General features: G+C 36.6%; 1 protein-coding gene across 1 annotated transcript; it reads left to right on the forward strand.

The window, feature by feature from the left end:
• The first annotated feature begins 7,088 nt into the window (after positions 1 to 7,088).
• On the forward strand, positions 7,089 to 17,417 carry LOC132561293 (neuronal PAS domain-containing protein 4B-like). Its single transcript, XM_060226020.1, has 10 exons — positions 7,089 to 7,224; positions 7,997 to 8,163; positions 8,579 to 8,628; positions 10,049 to 10,138; positions 10,398 to 10,580; positions 13,148 to 13,335; positions 13,737 to 13,843; positions 14,019 to 14,175; positions 14,309 to 15,765; positions 16,016 to 17,417. The coding sequence occupies exons 1-10, from the start codon at positions 7,178 to 7,180 to the stop codon at positions 16,045 to 16,047; spliced, it is 2,478 nt and encodes an 825-aa protein (XP_060082003.1). The 5' UTR covers positions 7,089 to 7,177; the 3' UTR covers positions 16,048 to 17,417.
• Positions 17,418 to 19,234: the final 1,817 nt, after the last annotated feature.

Raw genomic sequence — 19,234 nt, forward strand, 5'->3', positions numbered from 1 at the left:
AACATTCCACCATAAAGTAGAAACAATCCTGTCATTTCCTACAGTTACTCCAAGCACACTGCATCCAAACTATCAACTACAAACAAACGATGCAACAACTAATTGTAGATGACCCAAAACCTCCATTAGCTTGTTCTACCTCTACTTATAATTATGGACCAAGTAGGCACATAGTAACTGGTGATTTAAGCATTATTCAAAATGCTACGAGAGCTTTTCCTGAAGGGTTTTATACATCCCGTCCGTTAACAGGAATATGAATTTTAAGATACTTATGGATTCTGCTGAAAATATGCTAAAGAATGGGTAAAACGAGAACATTCTGCGTTTGGATTAAGTTTTGAGAGGGTGAAATCTACTCTACTGAAAAAAAATCTCCAAATCGAAGAAGAAATATAAGGTGGACGAAATCATAAAAGTGATCGAAGATTTCCTTACAGACTATTGGCATACCTATCGGAATTAACTATGACCCTCTGTTGGCGGACTGTTTTCGTTTTCATACGAGGCTGAGTTTATCGACAAGCTTATCAAAACAGGTCACAAAGACCTTGCAAGGTCGTTTAATTTCACTTTCAGATATATTGATAACGTCTTATCTTTAAGTAACAAGAAATGAATTGACCACGTCCATCGTAAATACCAGAATTGGAAATCAAGAAAACGCAGATTCTTCTACATCTGCCGCTTATCTCGAGCTTTTCCTACAACGAAACCAACCTGGACCAATATGTATGATAAGCGTGATTATTTCAATTTCCCTATTGTGAGTTTTCCATTTCTGGATAGCAAGATTAATGTCACAGTTGATTCGATATTCAAAGGTGTGTTCCCATCATCACGGTTTTCGAGCAAGAAGTAAAAAAATGACGGGCAAACTCGTATCACAGGGTTTCAAAAGGTCCAGGTTGGGGAAAATTATGGGGAAAACTTATGGTCGCCGTAGTGATCTAATTGAGAAATATTGTATTTCTTAATATGATATGATGCAGGACGTATTTAATGCTCGTTAGTTTGCCTGTTGCTTCCGTTGTTAAATATCTTGCTCTTATTTAAGAACGTGACATTTCTTGGATTAACCAAAATTTACATGTCGGATGACGTCGGTGAAGCAGAAGCTGCTTACTCTTCTGGAACACTTAATCTTATTCTCCTTGTACTTTATTCAGGAATCTCCGTGTAAATATTTCTTTTGTTCATATTTTACCCTCGTTCTATTGAATTTGGGTTTGGATTATGATTATGTTGACATGTTGGTATTTCTTGATTTTTTTTGCTGTCCTAATTTTATTGAATCTGAGTTTGGATGATGTTGACATGTTGGTAATATCCTGTTTAATTTTATTGTTTTTAAATCCTTCTCCGATATAAACAATACACCATGCTTTGTCAGCAAACATATGTAGGCTAGCACAATTATCTAGAGCAATAAGAGATGTCAGATTATGACTGACAACTGTGTTGTACTAATTTAATTACATTACCTGAAAATATTCATCACATAAAATGTATTAATACATGTTACCTACAACACTGTCGTATAATACATACATTATGTTGTTAAGCCCATCTATCCTAGGAACAGGGTTTTAGTTGTGTGATAGTTTTGATTGCTTCCATTTATATTCTGACATGTACCTTGCATTGGTATGTATCTAAATATAATAATTTTGAAATGTTATGACAAAATACAGATCTAAATATATCTATATCTATGAATATCACACTTTGAATGACTATTTGCATTCATTTCATCGTTGGAGTGAAGAAGGATGGCGACAGCTAAGCTGACTTAAGCTTTGGCCTTGGTGATATCAGGTAAAAATCTCAGGTGAAAACCCCAGGTGCATAGATCGATGCTTTAAATCGATGGCTTTTTCCGTGAAGTTATAAAACGGATGGATCCGTGCTGCCGTGGTTGTGTTCTTTGGCAAGACACTACCCTCATCGCTGTGTATGGTTTCCTGTATTGCATTCACTGCAGTAGGTACCAGGAACTACAAGAAGACCCTATCTCAAAATGACTCTGGCTCTTCACGAGACGATCAACTGAAGAAACATGAAACTATTTGTTATAGTGTGTACACCTTAGTTTTGTATACAACTTACACATGTTAAAATGTCATAGTGCAGCTACAAGTTTGTTGGCGGGTCCATTATACCATATATAGATATATATATATGGATTTCAATTTCAAATGATGTTTTTAATGTTAAGTTTTTTATGTAAGTCAGCCTCTAATGAGCAATGCCCATCAATCTGCAAGGAAATGGAATTTGTTTTTCACAGGTCACACGAACAAATTTCAATTTCAGGACTTCTCAATAGGTCATAAAATGGTTTCCTACGCAAGTTATCGCACGAACTTACGTGTGAACACGGAAAATAATGACTATATCTGACTGAACTTAGTTAAACTGTACATTGTTTATTCATTATCAACAATATAAGTAAAGATGCATATAACGACCACAAAATGTTCCTAAAAATCAATGTTTTATTCTTTCAAACTCTTGATATTGGTATGATGTTTAACGACCACGGTTAAAATTGTTAATTTTGTACACATGCACGAGAAGAAATCTTATAAAATGATCGGATCAAAAAGGGTCTGAATATGCCCTTTCGGTTAACATATAAACATGGTACAAATTAAAAACAAAACAAAAAGAAACACCAGCGGATGTCAATGCAGCGAATGGAAAGTGGGAATGAGATTGGTCAGCACTGAAATAACAGTAGAAATGATAAATACTACAAAAACAATAATAATGATAAAAACAGGAACAAAACTAAACAAATAGACTATCAACATGTAATATGGTGATCGGCAATGCTTTGTATAATTATTTGCTGTGGCCGCGATATTTCTGACCAGTCCATATCTCTTGACATGGAGGCATTCTTGATTTCCTTGAGAGATGAGCAGCTTCGCGTTTCTTCGTCTAAAGGGCAGAGTTCAATGTATTCCGTGTCTCGGGATTTCCTTGACACGGCCTCTGTAACCTTCGTTTGAGAATTCATCGTCCTTGAATTGAATGGAAACCCCGTATGTTATCAGCTGTTGGTCTCATTATGCTTCCACGTGGATGACCTGTCACGAAAGATGAGCTTTCTGGATCATCGCCTTGACGATACTGATTACGTCAATTCAGTTTAGAAATTTCAGCTAAGCCATCTTCAATTATCTGATACGTTAAAACACCAGGATATTTTACTCACATGCAGTAGCCTCATTAACAAAAGAATGCTTGGTGAATCTAAGGTCATAGCTTCGAGTAATGACGGTGCCTGCAAAATAAAACTAACCAAGGTAACAAGTGCACAACGCTGATTTTGTAATAGATGTTATGATTTCAACATACAGTGTATTGATAATTCATGACCGGTATGTTTTATATAAATTATATCAAAGGTATGAATATTCAATATCGGAATTATCATACAAAAATAATTTAATGTCATATTCATCAGCTGAATGACATGTAAGGTTGATTTTATAACGTGCTTTCTCGCGTTCATCTTTGCCAAGCAGAACTTTCAACGGTATAGCTTTGATTGAAAGAAAAAGAAAATAACACTATGTCAATATAATCATAATCCAAACTCGAATTCAATGAAACTAAGGCAAAATATGAACACAAGAAAGATTTACACGAACACATCAGAAAAAGTAAAGCGACAAAAAGACAACACTCGCCATGTAAACCTTCGGTCAATGTTGGTCAGTTATGTCAGGTTCTCAAATAAGAACAAGGTATACCACAACGGGACCAACAGAAAAACTAACGAGCATCAACCAAGTCCAGCTCCATTTCGCACAAGGAAATAGGCTTTTTTCTCAATGATGATTTATACATTTTAAGAAGGTTGATTTATTTGAGAGGTATTATCTACCTAATTGACGAGTTGGTGGTGCAACAGTCAGAACAGAGTCGTCTTTATCTAAATGACAAGTAAATAAAACAACACCAGTACAGACAAACCTGTCCAAACCGCAGTTGTGTCAAACTCATGAATATTTCATCAGGGAGATTGCCAACGAATCTGTGTTTCCTCTGTTCTTTAAACTTGAAGTCTCATTTCTAATTTTTGTTCCTGGATACGGGGGCATCTTTTGCTTCATCGATCTGGCATGAAAAATTTGATCAACCCAAATAAAAAAGTAATGTCGCGTTCACAAAAGAGAACAAGATTTTAGCTGTCAAGTGGCCATGTATCCAAAGCGCATGGAAACAGTCTATTTCTCATGAGAAGAAAGCAACGACTATACAACTACCCACATAGCATTCATTAGCCTGTACATCTCGAAAAGGTCATGTCTCGACATATCTCTCTTATCAAAGTCTGATAATGGGAACACAACCTGGCATATGAAATCAATGACGACATGTAAACACTAAAGGTTAGGAAATTATAAAGAAATGAAAATTCATTAAAAAAACATCAAACGCATCCAACGTATAATTTTATTATCTTCACTCATGAAGGAGAATTTATATTTCAAAAATAATGAGTGTAAGTGAAAAACGCCAAAATATAAAACTACATTTTAATCACGGATATGCATTGATCTTGAAGTAAGGACGATTTGTAGATTTGCAAAATTCATGATTTATTGTCTTGTATACTGATATCAAACCGAAAAATATACCGTCTAATTTAGCTCACGTTTATTTCTATTTATCTTTTTACCAGCTCCTTCGGGAGTAATACCTTCTATAAATACTCCAATTACTCAAAATATCGATCATACATATTACGTTGAATATTCTGCATGTAATTGAGCAACAACAACAAACAATAACAGTAAAACAACAACAGCAACAACACAAATGTCAGTATCAAAACACTTTAAATCATAGTTTAACATACAAATATTCTTACATTTTTCAGATTTCTTTAATGAAATACTATTTTTAGCATGCTCTTTCTCTCTAGAGTCAATCAAAATTTAAAGAATAAGATTGAAAGCAATATTAAGCATTGTTTATTTCAATCTGCTTGCCATGCGCTACCAACATGTCCACATAATCAGTTCAAATTCAAATTCATTGAAACAACTAGAGAGGGACCTGATAAAAAAAGACTTACAAGAAGACCCTTGAAAAAGTACAAGGGGAATACTATACTATGATAAAAACAAGTCTTCTAGAGTGTTGATGATACAAGAGAATTAGACCAGGAGGTATGTAATGGAAATCGTCTTCTCCTTAATCGATAAATCCGACATGTAAATCAGGACAACACAAGGAATATAAACATATTTTCCGGTTTCAGTTGAATAGTATTCCGTAGTTTCAAAACTGGGCACTAGCTGGACTGTGATCCTTAGTTCATCAAAATCAAACATATGTCATACAGAGACTCTAATTCGACCCCATGTATATAAGTATAATTGTACGATATTTTCTCTCGGGAGAGCTTATTTGATATTTTTCTTTTACAGCTGCAGTAAATCAGCAAGATAAATAGCCAGGATCATATCGATTATATTCTTATCATGATGTCGAGATTAATAAATCAATAAAGCGATACATAAACAATACTTAATAAGATAGTTGATAACCTGATTACAGAACAAATCAAAATATACATTTAAAAGTGGTAACACTTGATTACAGAACAAGTCAAAATATACAATTAAAAGTGATAACACCTGATTACAGAACAAATCAAAATATACATTTAAAAGTGGTAACACCTGATTACAGAACAAGTCAAAATGTACATTTAAAAGTGATAACACAAGGTTTCGAGATCTAACAGTTTGGTGAAGATTTCGAGGAAAATGTTTGGCTTGGATCGTGAGCAAATTGGTTAAATCTTTTACATTTTTGTGCGATATGAAAACAGAACGAGAGCACATGCTAACATGTTTACAGTCATCCTTTTTGTTGCCAACTCACCTCGTCAGGTCAGTCTGGTATTATTCACATCATGTCCTGTTTTAATGGTGAAAAACGCTAGAATCGCCTGATATCTCATTTCAACATTTTGAGAAGACATTAGATAACTTGAGGTTAGCTACAAACTTTATCAATTAAAACGCATTTACACGGTATCATTAAAAACAATAATATGTTCTGGAATGATAAGCGTCTTCTGCTTCATCGACGGCACTCGTCATGTAAATTGTAGTCAATCAGAGTAAAAAATGTGGCATTTCACAGTGGGAACAAGATTAAGAACTGCGAAACCAACTGAAAAATGACAGCGTCTCTGATCATGGTAGCACACAAAGAAACTCTTCAAAGTCAAGCTGCATCTATCGTAACCATTTCTGTTGCAAATAGGCCGTGAGACGAAATTTCAGATGAAAAGTTTAGGCAGAAATATTACCCGATACCTTCATGCCCTTACGAGTGGTATAAGTCTTCATATAGGGCTTATGTCTGTTACGACAAAAACGGGATATATAAGTGCAATAGCAAAACGGGAAAGATACGTTTTCAACCATTAAAACAGTAAGTAAGCAGCTGATTAAAAACTGTTTCCTTGTCCATCATATTTTACTGCTATTTCTATCCTTGAATCTAAAACGTCTCTCCGGCCTCGAATAATAACTATCATACCGATTAAAAATCGAGTTTTATTTACCACAGTTTTTTTTATGGAAGAAACAGATATAAAATGGCAATGCAATATCATAGGGAAACATAATCAGGTACTTGACATTTAACAAGTAATGGAAAACAAGGACAAATTGATTAATACATAAAATACCCTACTGTGGCACACGTGGGAGTAGGTTAGATAAAAAGTTTCTATAATTTCCCCAGATAACGCAAAGTTTTAAAATCCTACAGTCTGTTGTTTCTGTGTTATAAAGACAAACTGCTAGCTAGTTAAGGCATATTCTGCGTAGACAGTGTCTTCGGTGGTTTTCAACGGTTGGTTAAACAACTATGTAATGGTCCGTCCATGTACGCACATAGCCGCTTGTCAATGAATACACCTTGCTTGGCGATGACGCCATCAAGGTTATTGTATCACGTGATCTAACTCCGCCAATCAGAAAACCCCTACTGCCAGAGGATTTAATACGTCAATCAACGCCACGGAAGTCTCATATCGATAGTGGAACTTGGACTATACAGACGGCTGGCCCGTCCGAGCAACATTTTGTAGATTTGTTTATTGTTTAAATGTAAATAACTTGTACACAAAGGAAAAATGGCACCGAGTCCTGTTGATGAGTTAGCCCTATTGGACTTGGAAAGGTAAGTTTTCTATACATTATTTATTTATTGTGTTGTGGTAGCTATTTCTGAGCGGGGAGTGGTCCACTATCAGTGGTATTACGGAGATGACTATAATCCTAGTTTATTCTGTATGTAAATATGATAGAGTTTGATAAGGGGGTACAGTATAGATGTTTTGGTGATATTACTATGCAAGGTAAATGCCTGGTCCATCGTTATTCATACCTGGTGTTGGGAGATATTGGGCGCCATTACACCAAGCTCTGCGCACCTGTTTGAAGCTAGATGATTCACACACTACTTACACACACGGCATAAACGTCAGAGAAGCTATACATAGCTACAACACTGGCTGTAGCTGGCGGGCATACGTTAGGGAATTTAATTACGTTTCCCGGTAATACTGATGTTACAGTGTCAGTCAAAAAGACCAGGAGAGAGTTAGCATTGTCATTTACCGTCCTTGTCAATCATTTCAGATATAATTTATAACGTATATAGTTCCGATGACCTCTGCCTTGTTCTCGTCTGCTTCAGCAGATAATTACAAGAGTAATTTATTATTAAATACATGCATACCTTCATATTCTATATATTAAATAACACGTTTTTTTTTCAAAATAATTCAAGTTTTGTTGTATTTGAACATTTGAAATGGCATCACGTTTCATTCGCATTTCCTAGTAGCGGCTTATGTGGACGTATAATATATGTTGATGAAATATTACGTAAAGAAAATAAATTTTGTGCTGAAACTTGTTGATAGCAAATTATACTTATTTACGAACAGGTCCAACAAGGGAGCATCAAAACAAAGGCGAGACCAGATAAACTCAGAAATCGGGATAATGCGAGATCTTTTACCACTGCCCGAAAGTTCACGGCAGAGGTTATCTCAACTCCAGGTCATGTCACTGAGCTGTGTCTTTATCAGGAAATGCAACATCCTCCAGAAAAGTAAGTTTTTTTTATATTCAACACGTTTAATAAAAACATGCTTTTATATCTTACGATATTCTTCACTAAAAGAGCAATTTCGCAAACTGTTAGCATTCAACAGTTTACTACTTGTAACGATAATGATAGTCAATACTTCAGAAGGTTATCTTTAACATGTAAAATGCCTCAAATTGTAAATCTTGTTTCTTATTATTTAATTCAAACTACTGTATTTTATTTAAACTTCCTGCTCAACTTATTTTGTCCATATAAGGATATTCCAATGTGTTCAATGCTTCCTTGTTACGTATGTACAATATCCGGTTTCAACCATTTAGTCACATGAATAATTTATAACTAATCGTCAACAAACAACACTTTTGTAGTGGTTTCTGCTGGTACGGACCATTCATGTATGCATTTATTTTTTCAGTGATACAATCACAGCCTTGCCCTAACGAAGCCCCATGCGAGTTTTCACAGGTAAGGCTGATTCTTTAATTGAAGTATCACCCAAATAAAAAAGCATTTCTTGGTATGTTGATCACGCGAGTGTCGAGTGATCGGGGTCATATATGACGTAAGATAAAGGTCATGTTTGTTCAGCGGTTGGGATCAGTATCCCATCTGTTTATCCAACGTTTCGCTCTACTGACTTGAGTGACCTCATTTTAACTTATCAATTGTGAAAGGTGTCCATTTTACTCGTGTACATATGTCATTTTAATGTCACTACACCAAGAAAACTTCAAATCAAATATTAAGATGGAGGTTATGAATATAAATCGAGCGGGCCTTTCGTGATATAGGTAATGTACACAGAGTGGTTCCCACTTTAGGTCCGAGTTAAATTTAGAAACCGCTTGACGTCATTCTGTGCTTGAATAATTGTATGCCGCACTCTAGATCAAGGCGATTTAAAACCCAGTTTGAATAGCTGATTGTTGTAGCCGATGGTTTGATATGCCTCTGTTTACGTATGTTTTGGTGACGGAATCAGATCACTGTGTCCTTGCGTGCCCTCGATACTAGCAGTACTAATGTCCTTAGTCCACTTTAGCCGGTACTTAATATTCGGTTCAGAATCCAGGGTTCTTTTATAATCAATAGGGTCAAAATACAGAACTGTGACAGCTTATACAACCATTCAATGCTAGTGTCATTTTACGAGAATAGAAATCGTTTTTAATGGAACACTGAAGTATATCTCCAGCCTGAATAAACATTTTCGTCTGCGCACAGTCACGTGATTGCATGTGGTAAACGTGGGAGAATGTTTTACAGAAGCTTTGAGCGTGTGAGATAACACATGTTACAGACTAAATATTTCTTTAGAATGTAACCCACATTGAGTGAGAGTCCTGGGAAGGCGCCAACATTTTTTTATATTGCAGGCGAGTGTGTTCTAACTGGCGGGTTAAACACAGGTCTGCCTCTAGCATTAAACAACAGGAACACTACCCTAGTTTTGCCTAATGAGAAAAAGTTTCATTTAGATATTGGCAGGTTTCTGAGTTTCTTCTTCATTACAAAAATGTCGGCCACATTTGCTCGTAATGATAGCCCTCCAGTGTTGGCCTCATATTATCTTGCCAGAATGCAAACACAGACAATATGATGATAGCATAGCAATTTTAAGACTGCGTCCTCACTAAGAGGTGATCGAGAATTTTGGGTGGGAACACGTGCTTCATGCTCTTTGTCCCCCAGTATCACGGTTTTTTTAAACTCACTGATAGGATATGACCTGTAACCCCGTCATACAAAAATAAATGTATAGTGTAAGTGAATGTGCTGTATAATGTTGTGGCGTATCTTTAAAGATGACATGTTTACGACCCATGTTTGCAATGATCGTCACACCCTGGACAACATTCTTGATAAGGTCGTTTTATCGTTACAGTCTCTAACTGGATTCCTTCTCGTCACAACCAGAGATGGCAAGCTGGTCTACATCTCGGAGAACGTTACAGAGTACCTGGGACACTCAATGGTAGGTTGAAGCACAAAGTCTTAAAAACACCAGCCTGAAAAAGCATTATCAGCTCGCTTTCGGCTCCAAGCACTATATGAAATTGAACTCTGTTGCCATCTTTCATCAGAATAAAGGAAGTAGTTTTAAACCAAAAGTATAGATAAAAGACAGATATTTGATAATATCGGTTTGGAAAGAAGGAAATGTTTTTCACCAAAATGAACATTACCAGAGGTATTGGATGAAGGCATTGTTTTCACGTTTGGCATTATTTCAGGTTGATATGAAGACGCAAGGAGACAGTTTATTTGATATTGTTGACAAACGTGATCATGGCACTGTGCAGGCACAGTTGATGCACGGAGTAGGAGAGGCTGACAATAAACAACCAATCAGCTTCTTCTGTCGGATGAACATGTCAAGGACCCTCAAACGCCAGGCTGGCTTTGGCGATGTCAAGGTAGGCCTATTTCCTTACCTTTCTATTTTAGACAGGAGTGATTTGTTGACATTTTACACGAAGTAGGGAATTGTTTAAAGTGTTATACGAACATACTTCTCGGGTAAAGGTGATTCAGGAAACTGGACTTGACCATATGTAAACAAAGCCGTAAAGAAAGCGATACGATTCGGCTGTAGTTTTGTCAGTATCACGGAAATGGTTGGAAGGTGAAGTACAACATCCGGGCTAGCGATAACAACAAACATTGTTGTTTTCCCTCAAGTACGTTGGAAGCAAACAAGAACACCGAATACGCATGAAGTTTCAAGAGTGTATTAAATTTGACCATGCCTGAAGGATTATTACTCTTCCAAATAAAACTTCAGGAAACCGTCTTTATTCTATGTATTTTTCAAGTAGAAATAAAAGGTTGAAACAGATTTTTAAAATAAAATGACAAAATTTCTTATGATATATGAAAATATATTTAGCTGAAATTTAAAATTTGGATATGAGATGTAATTTTCAAAAAAACAACTTGTAGGATTTTCGGAATAGCAGGGATGGTTATCAGATACAATCAGAAAAAGATATCAAGCAGATCTGAACATTTATCAATATGTATACTAAATTCTCGGAAACATTGATTTGATGAGAGTTAATCAGTACGTACATAATTTGTAAGTTTTGCACTATACCGATATCAATACGCCAGACTTGGAATGACGCCCTCAGGTTATATACATAATCGCCGATAATAGATGGAAAAGTTGGATCGCTCGTAGACGTAATTTACGTTTACCTGAGCTTGGCAGTATGCCAATTAGCTGTGGTTGTGTTACGGTGGGCGACTGGTATACATTGACATAGAACAGACACTGATGGATGTTGTCTTCCTATAGTACTCCATTAATCATATCAGCTGACACATTAAATCTTGTTCTTCTCTGGAGAAGAGCTATTGAAACGAGGCTATGTTAGGGTCAATGCGGCATTAACTAGTTTACCTGGGAAAGTATACTGATAAAACGCTTTTGTTTTTATATTGGGAAGGTAATGCTTTTATCACTTAATATATTCTGTTGGGTTTAAGTTAGTATATCTTTGTCAAATGGGAATTTAATGGGTTAAATTAATATGTCTTTGTTAAATGGGAATTTAGTGGGTTAAAATTAATATATCTTTGTTAAATAGGAATTTAATGGATTAAAATGAATACATCTTTGTTAAATGGGATTTTTTGTATAAAGTTAGTTTATCTTTTTGATTGAGATTTTTCAGGTATAAAGGTAATTAATCTGTGATAAATGTGGGATTTCCTGACATCTTATCATTTTACTTCTTTCTTTGTCTTGTACTTAAAATACTAATGATTAAATAGTTAATGCATAGACTTTAACATGTCTCTGAACATCCTTTTCTTCCGTTGAGAAAACTAATAAAGGTTTTTAGATGCTCATCATTCAAAGAAAACCGTACTATCATGTAAACATTATACTTGTCTGACCTCCCTGTTATGTTTAGTAAAATATATGGTGTAGTGTTCTTATATATATAATCAATTAAAACGACTTAATTCATTCACCTTACAAACGAAGTCTTCTTATTGTATTTTAATGACTATAAAAATGCTATTCAAATGGGTGTTTTACGTCGTAACTAGACCATAGTTCTGGCAATTACACTTATCTCATTACCTAAAGACCAACTCGGAGAGAAGACGTAAAGCTATCACATAGCCATAATTCACATCGCTACAACGCAGTCATGGTAGGATCTATCTACATTAGACCTACTCTGAGCAAGCCCGAGGCAGCGACTTCACGCTTGAGTGATTCTCCATAATACGGTCCTTGTGGTATAGGATGATAGGCATCTGTCGGTCTGAATCATCACCGCGAGTTCGTATATAATTTGTAACTGGCGGAAATAAAGGCAACAGGGCCACCGTAAAATATACTTTGTATAGAGTTCACTAGCATATTAGTGTCGGCTTAACAAAATGTATACACATGACATTTGCGTCAGAGATATATTTCACAATATTAAGTGCTTAAAACATCTTTATAAACTGGAAGAGACATGTGGTTTCACACACGAAAGTATACGAAATCATTAAAAATGTAGCCAGTTTTGTTCGGAGCATTAAAAAAACAAGAGCAATGTTTTTAAAAAGAGAGTTAGCGAACACAGATGCTAGTGAAGGGATTTTATTAAATGTATAAATCACACCGTAGACATCCGAGCTAAGGTTATAACATATTTCACAAGCTTATCATCAACCGCCTCGCTTACTTTCTACAACGGAGAGGTTGACATTTAGCTCTCTCCGTCATACGTCAAAATAGCAGACATATCCTGCTGATGTTCTGACCCTGAGGTAGATTAAGAAGATAACTTATCGTTCTTGGTATTAACGCCACACATGACATAATGTGCATTAGCAAATTGTATTGTATTATATCATATACTGCATTATATTACACATTTTCTGAAAATATTTATGAATGCTTCAATTTTAGAATATGATATATGATGAAAACAATTCTGTAACAGCGTTCTTATCATATAATTTTTTATTCCAGGTGATGCACGTGCGTGGGCACTTTGTTGCTGTGCCGGGGCAGGACTCTGGTAGTGAACAACAGGTGTTTATTTCCGTGTGCTCGCCGCTGATCACCCCGGACGTCAAAGAAACCCTTATTCAGAACAATACCATGGTCTTCAAAAGCATACACCATCTGGATATGAATTTTCTGGAAATTTCTCAAAAGTAAGTAAAATAGTTATTGAACATAATGATCGAACAGGTTCAATGTAATGCTTAGTTAATGATCAAATTTGATTGTTATGTTGCCGTTTATTTGGTAATAAGATAACAATAGCCATTGATAATGGGGAAGACAACGTTTTCAGATAATTTGGTTATGTTATTTATTTTTTCTGAAGTGGTGGTCAATGAAAACGGTTTTAATGTCCAAGGATATATATCATTGTGTTACTACTGCAAATACCGAAATAATAAATCTAAACAGCTGTGATCCTCCGTAAAAAGTCTAACAATGCCCTAATTACGAATCGGTATGTAATTGACAAACACGTGTTTCTGCCAAGTTACCAGGGTAACATCTGGCAAATGAGTATTGATTAAAAATTCTCTGATTACCTTTGTAGCGGCGAGTATCACCTCGGTCTTACTGGCGATAAAGTAAGGGGAAAATCCTGGTATTCCTGTCTCCATCCAGAAGATATCCACGAGGCCAGAGAAAAACATATCCAACGTAAGTAATTAATTACCAATAAGTGATTTATATAAACATCATTCTATTATCAAGTAACCATGTTTTTTTCGCATTTTAAGGAAGGACTATGAAATTATGACTTTTTGTCTTTAAGTATCATTATTATGCCTGGATGTTTGTTACATTTCACTAACGATACAATTTTATTTCACAGTTGTAAAGTCAAGACACGAGATGGGATCTATGATGACAGTGCGTATGATCACTGAAGATAATCAGGTCATCTGGGTGAACATAGTGATGCACGTGCGTCAAGCTTTGCTTTCCAATAGTGACGAACCCGTCATCTTTTGCATCAATCAAGTTATCAGGTAGGCACTAGATGTTTGATTACGCATTTCCCGAACGTGTGATACTAAGCATGTTGCATTTCGCCAGAAAAAGCAATGACATATTTCGAATTCTCCGCAAGTATTAATTGTAATTAAACTATTTATGTTTCAGTGAACAGGAAGCATACCAATTTAAGATCCAGGGTCAGCTATTTGCTCTCTACGCAACTCGTGCTTCTGACTTTTTCTTCGGCTCTGCTTTCTGCGCGCCTGTTTCACAAGCTTTGGAGACCGGTATTATTTCTCAGCAGCAACAAAGTTCACCGAACTTTGCTCCATCGACATTTTTCGCGGGACAAAGTGTTTTCGATGCATCTGCTTCTACATCGCAAGGATTCAATCAATCCCCGATGTTTTCATCACAGCCGAACTTGTGCATGAGAAACAATGCTCCCGGTCAGGTCATAGGTCGTCAGGGTCAAGGACACACAAATACACTGAAGGCATTGAAGAGAAAGTTGCAGGAGAACTTCAGCTCCACTTGTAAACCAATCAAAGTCCCAAGAATGGTTCAGGACAGAACTGCAGGAAATGGATATATGGTTTCTGGTGGCACGCCTCTTCCATCGTCGTTTGAAAGTAACTCGTATCGCAATGCCCACGGCTCCAGCTTAGCCCCACAGCATGCGGTTACAACTGGGCCTGTACAGATGATGTACTGCCTAAACAACAATTCCATTAACACCAAACCAAAGTCAGTTGTACCCGAACCCTTGCCAACATTCGTGGAGTCGCCGAGGCTGATGCCAAAAGCCACGCCACTGGAACAAGTGGTACCTGAGCTGCCGATTCCCGCCTGTTTCCCCACTCCAGAGCCATCCCCAGTATCATCACCTCAACCACAAATGAAGAAAGAGCCGGTTACGTGTGGTGTTGACCCGATTTTGGTGGCCAAGCATCTGTGTGTCATCAGACAGAAACAAGTCAATAACGCACAGCAAAACGCCAAGGTAGCAAATACAGAAACCCAAAAGAAACTGTTACCGAGCTTGGACGTGTCGTTTGTTGACTCTTTCTTCGACGAGATTGGAACCGTGAATGGAGAGCCTATGTCAATTAAAGGACTCCTTCAGCGCGTAAAACAGGAACCAGTCGACACCACAGACTACAGTTGTCTTCAGACACGGGAAAAACAACTCCCAGCATTTGAACAATTCGACATTGATGAGTTGTTCGAGATCAGTGGTGTACCTTTGAATAACAACTGCAACAACTTTGTCGGTATGAAGATGGAAATGGAAGATCAACGGATCCCAGCGTGCGAAAGCCAACCGAGTCCCACTCCTTCATCTCCTCGTTCAGTTACAGAAGACAAGCTGGCTTATGATGACATAATGTCAAGCGTTGTGCTAACTCCAGAGTCGGACTTCGATACGGATCAGTGCGATGATCTGGACCCGGATTCCTGGATGCTGGAGACGTGCAACATTGATATGTCGTCTAAAGGTCTCGACTTGTTTGCCGAACCAAAACTCCAAACTGACTTTTGTCTGAAACGGGCTGGTCCTTGCTCAGATGAAACCGAGTTGTATCAACTCAAACAACTTATATCTTCATGGACTCCAAGTGGTAAGCATATGATTAATGAAAATTATGAAAATGTTTTCATTTTTTTATTCATCTGGGAAACTGGGTCAGGAGTATGTATAAAAATTTTATACAGAAATTCATTTCTAGGAATTTAATGTTGAATTACTTTTCTAACTATGATGTCTGCTTGATGAAAAATATGATAAAATTTGAACTTGACAGATAATATTACAACGCCGAGTTATGATAGGACATCCACTTATGTTGTATTAATCTCTGTGTGTTTCAGGTGTCTCTGAATCAAATGAAGACTCCCAGTAGGCCGACGTGTAAGTTACGACTTACGATTTATAAACTGTATGGCATATTGCCATTGGACGTTCCTTAGCTCAACTGCTGGACAGATGACCAAGAAGACGTCTTGAAATCTCCCGCTGGCCGGGAGAAACTTTTCTACATTATTTAGAAATTTTGTTATATTCGCGAACACTTATACATCAAATCCAACGTGCTTTATCCCCAAGATCCGCTGGTCGGACTTTGCTTTGGATTAAAGACATCGGTTCTGGAGGTACTTCCGGTTCCGGTGTGTATGATGTCTTGCTGGATAAGACTCGTACATATCCATTTTTGTACATATTTTCGGATTTTGAATTTTGTGGCTGTAATATAGATATGTTTTTTATGAAGTATAGATGTTCTATAGTTTCATTAACGTTGGTTATAGTAACACAAGTGTTTATCTTGTTGAGCGATGCCCTCGATACATATGCTATTGTCAAAGAATTTCTTAATCTAGAACCGTGTTAGTAGGTATTATAACGGTTTGCAATTTGAATTGTTTTACGTTCATTTTCCATTCATATTCACTCGTGACTCGCTGGTCGAGGACGTATTACTCTCTAAGATAGGAAAATTGTTCTCGGAATGAAGGAAGAAAGTAGGCTCGTTGATCGAGAATCCATCCTTCATTATATAAGCTGTTTTACGAACACACAATTTCATTATTTGAACTTATCTTCCAGTACACACCGTCAACATTTTTTCTCTGGTCATTATGATCAAAAACGAGGCTAGTCCTCAAAAAATTCATCTTTCATCTTTTTTTTTTAATAAAAAGGCTGGTCCTTTTTTTCCACATATGGTTTTAATAATAATGAAATTGTTGTTCATTTCATTTGTGTAATCATTGTCGCTTTTGGGCTTCAAAATGAACGTCAAAAGGAAAGGGGTGTAATGGAAGTTTGACCTTCTTGCGAATCTCTATGCAAGTGAGAATAATGGCACACTACTTCAAAATGTGAAGGCAGCATTGTCACGTTGTAAGCCACGTGGCTTTTCACGTGACTTTTAAATAACTATTAATTATGCTGACGTAGAGGTGATAGCGGCTATACATAGTACAGGTAAATGTCGTATAGTTTGCTCCTTGCTGATATGCCGGTTTAACGAGAAGTATTTGACAGAGACGTTTATTTCGTAACCATTGTTAAATTTCATACTGTTTGTACCTTGTTATTATATAATGTAGACTCGTTGCCATGACGACAAACCTCACCCGCTGGTCGGTAGATAGGTGTTGTCATTACAATGATTTTGTAATCATGGTAACCAATGCGAGAAGCTATATACCTGTTTGATTGAGCTTCTCAGTTGTGTTATTATAATAATAAATGAAGAAAACTACACAATTGTTTTTGTCTTTTTGTTTGGAGAACATGTCGTTACAGAGGGAACAAAGCACACGTTGATCGATGATAGTAACGGTTCATAAACGATGTCGTCATCTATCAAATATCTGCTTCTTCCGGAAATTACTTCATTGAAAAATCAATAAATCGATTGTTGTAGTAACGGTGTTTGGAGAAGTACATTGATTTTATAAGTGTTAAATCATCCACATTTACTGAGAAAGATGTTTTATGATCGGCTAATTCCATGAAATGAATACTAACATTTGAAATTTGATAGAAAATAGAACCTCTTAACATATTTACACATTTTTAAACATTTTTTTGTCAAAAATGAAATTGTCTTCTGGAGTAATGCAAATCATAACGGTAAAAAATCACCAAAGATCGGCGAAACGACGACAACTGATTATCAATATCCGCTGGACATAAGCATTGTACATTTTATCTGGACAGGTGTACAATTAAGCTGGACATAAACATTGTACATTTTATCTGGACATGTGTACAATTAAGCTGGACATAAACATTGTACATTTTATCTGGACATGTGTACAATTAAGCTGGACATAAACATTGTACATTTTATCTGGACATGTGTACAATTAAGCTGGACATAAACATTGTACATTTTATCTGGACATGTGTACAATTAAGCTGGACATAAACATTGTACATTTATCTGGACAGGTGTACAATTAAGCTGGACATAAACGTACATTTTATCTGGACAGGTGTACAATTAAGCTGGACATAAACGTACATTTTATCTGGACAGGTGTACAATTAAGCTGGACATAAACATTGTGCATTTTATCTGGACAGGTGTACAATTAAGATGGACATAAACATTGTGCATTTTATCTGGACAGGTGTACAATTAAGCTAGACATTAACTTGTGTTAATGTTCACATTATACCCAGACAAGTCTACACTACGTCTAGCCTAGATATATCTGGACATGTTTGCACAGTAGATATATCTAGACAAGCCTACACCACGCCTAGATATATCTGGACAAGTCTACGCTACACCTAGATATAACTGGACAAGTCTGCACAGTAGATATATCTAGACAGGTCTAAACCACGCCTAGATATATATGGACAAGTCTACACCACCTCTAGATATATTTGGACAAGTCTACACTACATCTAGATATATATAGTTAAGTCTACACTACGCCTAGCCTAGATATATCTGGACAAGTCTACACCACGCTTAGATATATCTAGACAAGTCTACACTACGCCTAGCCTAGATTTATGTTGACAAGTCTACGATACACCTACATATATCTGGACAAGTCTACACTACACCTAGATATATCTAGACAAGTCTACACTACGTCTAGCCTAGATATATCTAGACAAGTCTACACTACGCCTAGATATATCTAGACAAGTCTACACTACGCCTAGCCTAGATATATCTGGACAAGTCTACGATACACCTACATATATCTGGACAAGTCTACACTACACCTAGATATATCTAGACAAGTCTACACTACGTCTAGCCTAGATATATCTAGACAAGTCTACACTACGCCTAGCCTAGATATATCTGGACAAGTGTACACAACGCCTATATATATCTGGACAAGTCTACACTACGCCTAGATATATCTGGACAAGTCTACACTACGCCTAGATATATCTGGACAAGTCTACACTACGCCTAGATATATCTGGACAAGTCTACGATACACCTAGATATATCTTGACAAGTTTACGATACACCTAGATATATCTGGACAAGTCTATGATACACCTAGATATATCTGGACAAGTGTACACTACTCCTAGATATATCT

Source organism: Ylistrum balloti, unplaced genomic scaffold (assembly GCF_031769215.1).
Source record: "Ylistrum balloti isolate Yb309-2 unplaced genomic scaffold, AGI_CSIRO_Ybal_v1 Utg371192, whole genome shotgun sequence".
In the NCBI taxonomy this organism is placed as follows: Eukaryota; Metazoa; Mollusca; class Bivalvia; order Pectinida; family Pectinidae; genus Ylistrum; species Ylistrum balloti.

What these genes read in the sequence shown, in the direction of transcription:
- LOC132561293 (XM_060226020.1), top strand. Translation starts at nt 7,178, where the DNA reads ATGGCACCGAGTCCTGTTGATGAGTTAGCCCTATTGGACTTGGAAAG. An exon ending in AGTACCTGGGACACTCAATG is followed by an intron (nt 10,139 to 10,397) that starts GTAGGTTGAAGC and finishes GCATTATTTCAG; the next exon opens with GTTGATATGAAGACGCAAGG. An exon ending in CAGAGAAAAACATATCCAAC is followed by an intron (nt 13,844 to 14,018) that starts GTAAGTAATTAA and finishes TTTATTTCACAG; the next exon opens with TTGTAAAGTCAAGACACGAG.